Genomic DNA, 12330 nt, shown 5'->3' on the forward strand with positions numbered 1-12330 from the left:
GTCACTCTCTCCCTGCCTCCTTCCTTGCTCCCTCTTTGGTAACATCAACATTCCTGTAGGTGGTCCTCCTACTTAACTCCAGACTTCTCACATTTTGAGCTCTTCTCCTTCAACAATCTTATTCTCCACCAACATCAGCCACCCATGCCCACTGTCATATCCCAAACATTACCAACAACTCCACCACCTCCAGGATCTCAGATGCAAGCGTTCCACTCTCGGATCCCCATCGCCTATTTTTCTAGATTGTGTGTGTGTGTGTGTGTGTGTGATACTTCTCCACAATCATTCGACCCGCTAGAATGGTCCGATCTGTTGACTCTGCCGTTTTTCACTACCCTTTCATTTCTGAGCATCCTCTTTACCCATCTTAGTTTCCACAGGTAGTCACTACAATCACACCGTTGCATGCACTCAGCTCCTTTATCCTCCCACCATCTTATTCACCAGGTGAAATCCCTACCCTCGCTAAACCAGAGCTCCGCTTACTCCAGATCTGAAGTTCAGCGGTTGCAGAAACTAACTGAGCACAAACACAATACTGAGTGCCCGACCTCACCTCACGTTTGTGATCTCCAATTTCAAGATGCTGGCAGCTCTAGTACGTTATTGATAAAACTGGACTTCATCAGAATTTAAAGCTTCCTTTTAAATTTAAAAATACCTTCAAAACACAAAGCTGATAAGGAACTTGTATCCAGAATACATTTTTTAAACTCTCAAAATTTAATAATAAGAAAACAAGTCAATTTTTAAAGAAAAAAAAAAAAGGCAACATATTAGAATAGACACTTCACCAAAAAGGTATTGGCACGAACAATGAGGGTGAAAGATGCTTAACGTCGTTATCACAGAAACGCAGACTAAAACCACAGTGTGCTGTTACTATGCACCAAGCAGGACGACTACACTTCACAAAGAAAACTGACAGCACTAGGGCGCACTAGAACTCCTCAAACTGCTGGTGATAACACAAGCTGCTGCGGCCATCCTGGAAACAGATTTTCAGCTTCTCGTAAAATTAAACATACACTTGCCACAGGTATTTCTCCAAGAGGAATGAAAACTTATCTTTGTGCATGTACAAACATAACCGGTACATGACTATCCATGGCAGCTTTTTCCAGACTTGCCAAAAACTGGAAACAACTCAAGACATGTCTTTAACTGTGAATGGATAGACAAATTATAGCCTGTCCACACGGTGGAAAACCACTCAGGGCTAAAAAGATTGCAGTGCTGATCCACGCAGCGACGCGGATGGATCTCAGAAGCATTGTACTAAGTGAAGCAAGCTGCTCTCAGAGGCTGGCTACAATCTCCATGAGTCCCCCGATAGGACATTTTGAAAAAGGTGAAACTACAGGACAAAAAGCAGACCAGCTGTTGTAGGGCCGAGTAGGAAGGGGAAGGACAACATTCTGAGAAGTGGCACGACGCGCCTGTGTTTTGTCTGTGATGGTGGTCGCACACCCCCGTGCGTTTGTCAACACCCATAGACTTGCATACTTTAAAAGAGTAGATTTTAATGTACATAAATACATGTCACAAATCTATTTAAAAGCTGATAGAATTTATCACAGTAGTCAAACAAAAACCACAGAAACAAATCTGACAGAAGATGTACAGCGTCTCAACATGGAAGGCTGGAGTTTGTTGCTTTCACTGCCAGGGTCTCGGCTCAATTCCTGGTTGGAGAACTAAGATCCCACAAGTTTCACGGTGTGTCCCCCCAAAGCATATATATGAAAAACTAAAAAGTGTTTACTGAGATAAAGAAAAACTTAGTATGCATGGATATACCATATTTATTGTTTGGAAGTCACAACATTATCATGAAAAACTAAAACCATGAAATGATAGGGGGAATAGATGGAATAAAACTCTCAAAGTGTTAAAAATATTTTAATCTACAACATAGGTATATAGGGTTTTTACAATTTTTTACTTTTATAAATTCTTTAAAATTTTTAATAAAAAATTAAAATAAATCTAAGAAAATGGAGAGCTATAAAGTGTTTACCGAAATAAAAGCTAAATAAATGTATGATGGACCATATTTATTGTTTGGAAGTCACAACATTATCGAAATGTCAGTTCTCCCAATTAATCTTTAGAGTCAATATGTTCACAACAAAAAAATCCCAGCAGACTGTATGAGTGTGCATATTAAAAAAAAAAAAAAATAGAATGAGGTGCTCTGCTCAAAGCATACAGTAAAGTGACAGACTGGCCGTGATAGGTACTCTGAATTACCTAGAGCAGTAGGCCAAGGGGAATTGTTGAATCTGCCAAAATCAAATCATTCTTCAATAAAAAATAAATCAATAAAAACACAAAAAATACAAAAAAAAAAAATCAACCACGGACGCCTAGTTAAGGAAAACGAGAATCGTGAGGATGCGGACAAAGCCGAGAGGCCACCGTAAAGATCCCGTGAGCAGGTGGGGACAGAGGGCTGCTTAGGAGCGGGTGAGATGAGCTACAACCTAAACGCAGGCCTTCCGATGGTATTTCCTGAGCTACAGCGGTGCCTACGAGCTCCATAGCCATGAAACCAGCTTACAGGCTGGTAGGGAAGGCCTTTGTTACTTCCCTTTTGTGAGTAAGACGCCAGAGCTTCGTAGGGTCGGAGTCTCCCAGTCACAGATGCAGTGGGTGACAGACTTATTATTCACACCAATCATGTCTAACGCTCCCAATTTGCTCCTCAGAAGGGGAATGATTGATGAACCAAAATTGCTAAGCTTTAAAACACTTTTCATGGCTGCAGTGATGAACTAAAAAGCCTCCTGATGAAGGTGAAAGAGGAGAGTGAAAAAGTTGGCTTAAAACTCAACATTCGGAAAACGAAGATCATGGCATCTGGTCCCATCACTTCATGGGAAATAGATGGGGAAACAGTGGAAACAGTGTCAGACTTTATTTTGGGGGGCTCTAAAATCACTACAGATGGTGACTGCAACCATGAAATTAAAAGGCGCTTACTCCTTGGAAAAAAAGTTATGACCAACCTAGACAGCATATTCAAAAACAGAGACATTACTTTGCCAACAAAGGTCCATCTAGTCAAGGCTATGGTTTTTCCAGTGGTCATGTATGGATGTGAGAGTTGGACTGTGAAGAAGGCTGAGCGCCAAAGAATTGATGCTTTTGAACTGTGGTGTCGGAGAAGACTCTTGAGAGTCCCTTGGACTGCAAGGAGATCCAACCAGTCCATTCTGAAGGAGATCAGCCCTGGGATTTCTTTGGAAGGAATGATGCTAAAGCTGAAACTCCAGTACTTTGGCCACCTCATGCGAAGAGTTGACTCATTGGAAAAGACTCTGATGCTGGGAGGGATTGGGGGCAGGAGGAGAAGGGGATGACAGAGGATGAGATGGCTGGATGGCATCACTGACTCGATGGATGAGAGTCTCAGTGAACTCCAGGAGTTGGTGATGGACAGGGAGGCCTGGCGTGCTGCGATTCATGGGGTCGCCAAGAGTCGAACACGACTGAGCGACTGAACTGACTGAAAACACTTTTCAGGGCTTCCCCGGTGGCTCAGTGGTGAAGAATCTGCCTGCCAAGGCAGAAGACCCAGGTATGATCCCTCCTCCAGGAAGATCCCACGTGCTGTGGAGCAACAAACCCTGCGCTCTGGGGCCCAGGGGCTGCGACCACTGAGGCCCAAGCACCCAGAGCCTGCGCTCCGCAAGAGAGGCCACCTCGATGAGAAGCCCGCACACCACAACAAAGAGCGGCCCCAGCTCAGCAATGGAGACCCGGCACAGGCAAAGATAAATAAATACATAAAAATAAAGCTTTAAAAACAAATAAAACACTTTGTAGTCAGAGAAGCATAAGGACGTGAAGAGTAGGTCACACTAGGGACCACGATCTCTGCAAATGGGAATCAAGAAATCAGCGCTCAATCCCTGATGCAATACAATTTAGGAAAAAGGTGTCACTGTAGCAAAAGGCAGAAAAGACATTAACAATGAATTAGAAATCACGAAGGCATGAAACTTGATTGAGGTTACAGTTCTTCATACCTTCTGATTATAGCCAAAGGTAAGAAATGTAGCTCACCATCACTGCACATGGTGACTGCAGCCATGAAATTAGAAGACAATTGCTCCTTGAAAGAAAAGCTATGAACAAACGTAGACAGGGTGTTAAAGGGCAAAGACGTCACTTTGCAGACAAAGGTCTGTATAGTCAAAGCTATGGTGTTCCCAGGAGTCACGTACGGCTGTGAGAGCTGGACAATAAAGAAGGCTGAGTGCTGAAGAATTGATGCTTTTGAACTAGAGAAGACTCTTCAGAGTCCCTTGAACTGCAAGGAGATCAAACCAGTCAATTGTAAAGGAAATCAACCCTGAATATCCATTGGAAGGACTGATGCTGAAGCTGAAGCTCCACTACTTTGGTCACCTGGTGTGAAGAGCTGACTCACTGGAAAAGACCCTGATGCTGGGAAAGATTGAGGGCAGAAGGAGAAGAGGCTGACAGAGGATGAGATGGTCAGGTAGCATCACCAACTCAATGGACAAGAATTTAAGCAAACTCCAGGAGATAGTGGAGGACAGGGAAGCCTGGCATGCACACACAGTCCATGGGGTTACAAAGAGTCCAAGACGACTGAGCGACTGAACAGCAACAACAGACTACAGCATATCCACAATATCTAAGTTAAAGAGTCATGTTTTAGACTAACAGACAAAAAAGCAAGCAACAAAAGGTCAAGGTAGAATACATGTTATCCATCATTCAACTCATCAAGAGATATTACTGAGAAAGCCTCTGTCATGGGTTCAACCCACCCTGGTGCTCTCCTGATGCAGAGAGCACAGCCAGCCTAGATCACACTCCCATCACCACCTGGAGCTCATCCAGCCTCCCACATCACATCTGCACATCAGAGAGCCAAAGCAAACAGCTCTGGTGCCGCAGTGAACAAGAATCCAGCTGCCAGTGCTGGGGACGCGGGTTCAGCCCCGGTCCAGGAAGATTCGATACGCCAGTAGCAGCAAAACCCCTGGGTCACCACCCCTGAGCACGCACTCTGGGACCCACCGCCGCCAACGACAGGGCCCATGAGAGCACTCTAGATCCCTCTCACTGCAAAGAGGCCGCATGCACGCAACTAGAGGGCCGCCCTCGATCACAGCTGGAGAAAGCCCAGCTCTGCTTCGCGCAGAGCAACGAAGACCCAGCCCCACCAAACACTAATTAATCAATTAAAATTTTAAAAGAGATGAGGCATAAGGGAGGGAATGATTCTTCGCAGTTTGCTACTAACAGCTCTCTAGAACTACGTATCTAACGCTGTGGTCAGCTGTGTCCTCTTCAGATACTTCAAGGAGAGTATGCTTTTCTGGACATAGATGTGAAAAGCCACCAGCCATTGTCTTTTTGAAGTCAAGTTTTTTCTCCCTGAATCCGCTCCTTGTAATTAAATCTGTTTTCCTCAGATGTTGACAGAGACATAAAAGCCCATCAAGCTTCAGCTGTGTCATAGTGACGCCTACAGAGAAAAACAGCAAAATGCTGAAGGCAAAATCTCATGAACCTGGTGTCACAAACCAGACTTTGAATCTCAGAGCACCCACCAGAATGCTGAGAATCCTTAAGTACACTAAACACGGACAAACTTCCAATATATTCTAGAAGAGCTACACCCTGGGTGCAGTTAAAGGTTAACTCCTGGTGCTTGTCAAGTTCTTTGGTGCTTTATAGGAAACAAGAAAATAAATTTTATAATTCAAAATCGAATTTATTAGCAATGCATCCAGGCATATGAGCCCCACCACAGTGATTGCTGAATTATAGTATCTAAAACCAGAATGGACTGAACACATTAGGTGAACACAGATGTAGCAATTCTTCGATCTAAATGAACCCCACAAAGATCACGTGGCCGCTTTGCACTTGGCTCGGTCTGCATGTTGTAACTCATCCAGGACACTTCTGATGTTCTCAACACAAACTTCTCCTCTGTGGTGTTTTTTTGATGCAAGATTCCATACGTTTTCAAATTCATCCTCAGAAAGCTTGACACCAATGTTACATAATATCTCTGAAATCTAGGGGGGGAAAACATTGAAGTCAGACCAAGATTTATGGGTATTTTAGTCTGTATTTTTTAAAAGATCTTGGTAGTATCTAAGACTATGGACATTTATCCCTTAAAAAGTGTGTGGATGTGGATGTGTGGATATGTGTCTGTGTGTGTGCTTGTTGCATATAATAAGCACATACCAAAATTCCAGGCCTGTCAGTTCAGGAATCATTTTGTAAACATGAATGAATATGAGGGTGCTCAGCTGTACTAGCCAATAACAAAGCTCCTTTCAAGTCTAGTGTTTCTGATCACGTTAAAGGGAGGCAGCCAGGGACTTCTCGGGCATGCCAGTGGTCAAAACTCTGAGCTTCCAATGCAGGGGGTGTGGGTTCGATCCACAGATAAGTAAAAAATAAATTTAAAAATTTTTAAATAGAGACAGCCAAATTCAAGGAGAAAGAGTAAAACAGTTCAAGATGGCAGCCTCGCTAGATTTGACCTCCATGCCCATAACCCCTTATGTGTTATCTAAACCCCTAGCATATTAGTTTCTCTTTTTAAAAAATAAGAACATTTATGAAACATCTCTAACTGGCCTGCTGTAAACTTTAACCATACTTGTGGGTATGCAAATGTCAGAGAGAGAGAGCAAGCTTGAGCAAGTGAGCAGACTGAAACCTGAGCATGTTGGAATTCCCTGGCAGTCCAGTGCTTAGGACTCAGGCCTGGGTTCCATCCCTGGTCTGGGGACTGAGATCCCACAAGGCATGGAGCATGGCCAAAAAAAGAAAAACCTGAGTATACTGAAAACCGGGAAACTTTATTAGTCATCTCTCTGCAGTGACAGACAGTAAAAGGGAGAAGGGAAGGGGAGGGACAGGGTTGATATGGTCCAGGGGAAACACAGAAGGGAGAGAGAAGAGCAAGCGGTGGGAAGAAGTATTCGAGTGAGTGAGAGGAGAAAAGATCTGGGGGATGAAACTAAAAGAGGAAAGGCATTTACTAGAAAACACACAGGAGGGAAGCAGAGAAGGAGATGGAAAGAAAGGTCAGACGGTGAACAGGAAAGCCAAGGAAATGGCCCCGCTGCTGAACACACCTCCTGAATGGAACCCTAACAACTAAAAGGTCCCATGGACGTGATGTATCTTGTGGGAAATTAGCAGTAAAATCAACCATACTCGAGATTCAGAAGAGCAGGGCTGCCAGCAGGGGCAGCTACAGCAGAGGTGACTCGAGGCCCGGCACAGCTTCTGTTCCCACCCAGCGGCGGGGAAGGGACGTCCCTGCAGAGTGCGCCTAGGAGGGGTCTTGGGCATCCCAGACCTCCTCCCCGGCTTCCTCCCCTGCTCCTTGGGAGGCATTTCTACTCCATCTTGTGTATTGATGAGCCAACAGAAACCCATCTATTCTAAGGGCTTCCCAGGTGGCGCTAGTGGTAAAGAATCTGCCTGCCAATGCAGGAGATGCAGGAGACTCAGGTTCCATCCCCAGGTCAGAAGATCCCCTGGAGAAGGAAATGGCAACCGGCTCCAGTATTCTTGCCTGGAGAATCCCATGGACACAGGAGTCTGGCAGGCTACAGTCCATGGGGTCACAAAGAGTCGGACACAACTGAGCTGAGCGACTGAGCATACACATCTATTCTCAGGGTGATGCTGTTCTCCAACCAGGCCTCAAGGTCCTTTTTTTTTTTAATAAACTTTTCTTAGAGCAGTTTTAGGTTTCTAGAAAAATTGCAGAAATTACAGAGAGCTCCCATATGCCCCATCACTTGCACCCCCATTTCCCTTATTACTAATTCTTTTTTTTTAAACTTTACAATATTGTATTGGTTTTGCCAAATATCAAAATGAATCCGCCACAGGTATACATGTGTTCCCCATCCTGAACCCTCCTCCCTCCTCCCTCCCCATACCATCCCTCTGGGTCATCCCAGTGCACCAGGCCCAAGCATCCAGTATCGTGCATCAAACCTGGACTGGCGAGTCGTTTCATACATGATATTATACATGTTTCAATGTCATTCTCCCAAATCTTCCCACCCTCTCCCTCTCCCATAGAGTCCATAAGACTGTTCTATACATCAGTGTCTCTTTTGCTGTCTCGTATACACGGTTATTGTTACCATCTTTCTAAATTCCATATATATGCGTTAGTATACTGTACTGGTGTTTTTCTTTCTGGCTTACTTCACTCTGTATAATAGGCTCCGGTTTCATCCACCTCATTAGAACTGATTCAAATGTATTCTTTTTAATGGCTGAGTAATACTCCATTGTGTATACATACTAATTCTTTTTAAAAGCTTGTTTATTTGCAGCCGTGCTGGGTCTTCGTTGCTGTGCAAGGGCTTTCTCTGCTTGCGGTGTGCTGGCTTCTCAGTGAGGGGATCTCTCTTGTGATGGAGCTTGGGCTGCAGGGCACGTGGGGTTCGGTAGCTGTGACACGTGAGTCCGGTAGGTGCAGCCCCAGGCTCCAGAGCACAGGCTCAGTAACTGTGGCTTTCAGGCTCGGGAGCTCAGTAGTCGTGGCTCTCAGGCTTAGCTGTTCACTGCATGTGGGATCTTCCTGAACTAGGAATTGAACCCGTGTCCCCTGCGTTGGCAGGATTCTTAACCACTGGAACACCAGGGAAGCCCCTATTAATATCTTTTTCTTTCTTTTTTTGGCTATGCACATGGCATGTGGGATTTTATTTCCCAGACAGAGATCAAACCCCTGGTGCATTGAAAGTACAGAGTCTTAATCCCAGGACCACAAGAAACACTGCGTTAAGTGTAGTGCATTTGTTACAAGTGATGAGCCAGTATTGATACAGTATATTTAACTGAAGCCCACAGTTCACGCTAAGGTGTTCACTCTCTGTTGCGTAACCTATGGATATTGACAGATGTATAATGACGTCTATCCACCATTAGGTGGCGGTAGAGTAAAGAACTCGCCAGCCAATGCAGGAGACAAAGGAGGCGAGAGTTCGATCCCTGGATCCTGAAGATCCCCTGGAGAAGGGAATGGCAATCCACTCCACTATCTTGCTTGGAGAATCCCATGGACAGAGGAGTCCAGCGAACAACAGTGCATAGGGTCGCAGAGTCGGACACGGCTGAAGCGATTTAGCACACACCATTATGGTATCTCTTTACGACCCCATGGACTGTAGCCCACCAGGCTCCTCCGTCCATAGAATTCTCCAGGCAAGAAAGAGTACTGGAGTGGGTTGCCATTTCCTTCTCCAGGGGATCTTCCTGACCCAGGGACCAAATCCGGGTCTCCTGCATTACAGGCGGATTCTTTACCATCTGAGCTACTAGGGGAGCCCCATTATGGTATCATACTGCCTTAAAGATCCTCTGTGCTACAGACATTTATCCCCCATCTTCCCTCCAAGCCTCTGGCACACTGGTCTTCTTACTTCTCCATGGCTTTGCCTTTTCTAGAATATCATTTGGTTGGAATACTATTTGTGCAAGCCTCTGGGTTCTTACTTTCTACCTAGAATCATGAGATAAACAATGACTTACTGGTTAAAAGAATTTTTTTTTTTTTTTAGTTAAAAGAATTTTAAGCATCAGGAAACAAGCAGGAGATTCTCATTTGTTTTGTCAGCCCTGACAGCCTATTTCATAGGCCCTTTAGAGTGACTGAGGGAAGAGAAAATACAGTCTGTGCGTGTCTCCTCTCCACCGTCTCTGTGCTGGATCGAGGGTCCCTTCTTTGGGACCACCCAGTAAGCATCATCCTGTCTTTCTGCCCAACCCCTTTCAGTGGGGATGAATCGCTGCAATGAATATTACTAAGTCTGCGAGTTTGTAAGTGAGGGACCCTTCATCTGAAGTCCTGGAAAGCATCGTAGGTCTGTTCACATCATTCCCAGCTCTGGATCTGAGAGTTCAAAGAAGGCGTTGCTCCCTAGATCACAACTCGCCTTCTATAATGGCAGATCCAGACGGGCTGCTCTGACCCAGACCTGCTATTACTTCTCAGCCCTCAGAACCCCAGTGGCTATTCTGGCCTAGCTGGTTGCACCTGCTTGAAACCCAACGTAGGAAGAAAATCACCTGGGGTGTGACGACCACGTTTTCCAAGTGAAAAAAACGAGACACATGTTGGGCGGACAAACGGGAACAGGGCAGAACATTTTAAATCAGGGCTTGTTGCGATCACCTGAGATAACAGCTCACAGAGAAGGCAGAGGGGCCCTCCTCACACGTACTCTGTGGTTTTTGGAGACCCACGACCACAGGGAGACTCACACAAGGAAGGGACTGAGCATCTTTGCTTTTTAAAAAAAATTATCTTTGGCTGTGCCGGGTCTTCGCTGCTGCATGTGGGCTTTCGCCAGGTGCAGTGGGCAGGTCTCCTCTCCAGTCGCGGTGTGGGGGCTTCTCTCGTCATAGAGCGTGGGCTGCAGAGCGCGGGCCAGCAGCTGCGGCGTGCGGGCTTAGATGCCTCCTGGCATGTGGAATCTCCCCACCAGTGATGGAACCCACGTCCCCTGCATTGGCAGGCGGATTCTTAACCACTGGACCACCAGGGAACTCCTGGGCCTCTTTGCTTTTACTCAACAAAGAAGAATGTTGAATGTTAGGAAAACATTTTTCATTTTAGACATAGGTCATGGTAAATATATAACATGAGTGAAATGCCTCTTATCAGAATAAGTTCTACTTGAAGAATTGTACCAAATATCACAACCAAATCGCACATGATCCTTAGGAACCCTAATCTGAGGGGCTCCTGATGACTTTTATAATACAAGAGCTCAAACAAATAAACCTTTCCATCTTTGTGTGCCAATGTAAAGTTGGCCTTTCTTTCAACCCTTTTGAAATCCCATGCGGTACCTCTTGTTTGGATCTGGTCTTGAAGAAGTCCCTTTCAAAGACCCCTTTCTGGGCAAAGATGGTAGGATGCAGCAGTGAGTAGGCATTTCCCTCCTCACCGTAACTGGTCCTGTCGCTGACTCGGCGAATTAGGGGGGCAGGAATATCCGACCGAATGGTTGGAACGCCATATGTGGGGTAACCTAGGACATCAATCGAGGGGAAAAACAGACATTCTAAATATAGCAGCTGCCACTGAGCACTGGAAATGTGGCCAGTCCAAACTGAGATGTGCTGTGAGTGTAAAACACACAATTTCAAAGATTTAGGCAGTACCCAAAGAAAGAATGTGGAACATTTAATTAGCCATCTTATACTGATTCCTTGTTGAGATGGCAATGCTTTGGAGATACACACTGTGTACTATATGTACATACAATAGTACAATATGTACTATTTAAAAGAACACTTTTGGCTGCTCCATGCGGCTCTCAGGATCTTAGTTCCCTAACCAGGTATTGAATCTGGGCCACAGCTGAGACAGCACTGAGTCCTAGCCACTGGGCTGCCAGGGAATTCCCAATACACTATTAAAGTTCATTGCACTTGTTTCTTTTTCTTAATGTGGCTACTAAAAAATTTTAAATACATGACGATGATTGTATTTCTGTTGGACAGGACTATTCCACAGAGAACAGTGAGATCTCATCACAACAGAATGTAAAGTGTGTCTATGAAATCCAGTAAAGAAAAACGTGTAAATCCTTAATCATGGCCTTACTCCAAAAAAGGGATCTTAACCGACATAAAAGAGCCTTTCTAAATAACCAGCATTCATCATGATTGGTACTGAGATTCCGGGGTCTATGAGTTGAATTGTATCCTCCCCAGACTCTAATGTTAAAGTCCTAACCCTAGTACCTCAAGAGGTGACCTTATTTGGAAATAGGGTCACTGCGAGAATAATTACAATATGGTCATACTGGAGAAGGACGGACCCTTGGTCCAATATGCCTGGAGTTCTTATAAAAGGGGACGCGGGGGCAGAGACACTCACACGGGAGAAAACCACATGAAGGTGAAGGCAGAGATTGGGGTGACGCAGCAGAAAGCGAGCAGCACCAAAGACTGCCAACACACACCCAGAAGCCAGGACGGGCCTGGAGAAAAGGCCCCTCACAGCCTCAGAAGGAAGCCAGCCTGACAACACCCTGATCTCACACATCTGGCCATCGTGGAATCACGAATTTCTGTTTTTCTTTTTTTTTTAATTTTATTTAAATTGATTTTTATTGCAATACAGTGGCTTTACAACACTGTGTCAGTTTCTACTGCAACAGCAAAGCGGATCTGAGTGGTGACCTAAACAGGAAGGAAATCCAAAAAAGAGACGATCAATTTCTGCTGTTTAACCATTCAGTTTGTGGTATTTGTTGCGACAGCCCTAGCAGATTA

At 45.0% G+C, this 12330-nt stretch overlaps 1 protein-coding gene across 3 annotated transcripts in view; it reads right to left on the reverse strand.

Moving 5' to 3' along the window:
- Positions 1–5740: 5740 nt before the first annotated feature.
- Positions 5741–12330, reverse strand: part of EFHB (EF-hand domain family member B) — a 65405-nt gene continuing 58815 nt past the window's right edge. The window contains exons 12-13 of one of the 3 annotated variants that reach the window (XM_019964680.2): positions 10897–11078; positions 5741–6071 (exon numbers count right to left, since the gene is read on the reverse strand). In XM_019964680.2, the coding sequence (XP_019820239.2) occupies positions 5898–6071; positions 10897–11078 (356 nt within the window). In that variant the 3' untranslated portion in view covers positions 5741–5897. Of the gene's footprint in view, positions 6072–10158; positions 10613–10896; positions 11079–12157; positions 12238–12330 lie in introns of those variants that run through there. The other 2 variants (XM_070797283.1, XM_019964689.2) reach the window with 2 other exon arrangements.

Source organism: Bos indicus, chromosome 1 (genome assembly GCF_029378745.1).
Source record: "Bos indicus isolate NIAB-ARS_2022 breed Sahiwal x Tharparkar chromosome 1, NIAB-ARS_B.indTharparkar_mat_pri_1.0, whole genome shotgun sequence".
NCBI lineage: Eukaryota > Metazoa > Chordata > Mammalia > Artiodactyla > Bovidae > Bos > Bos indicus.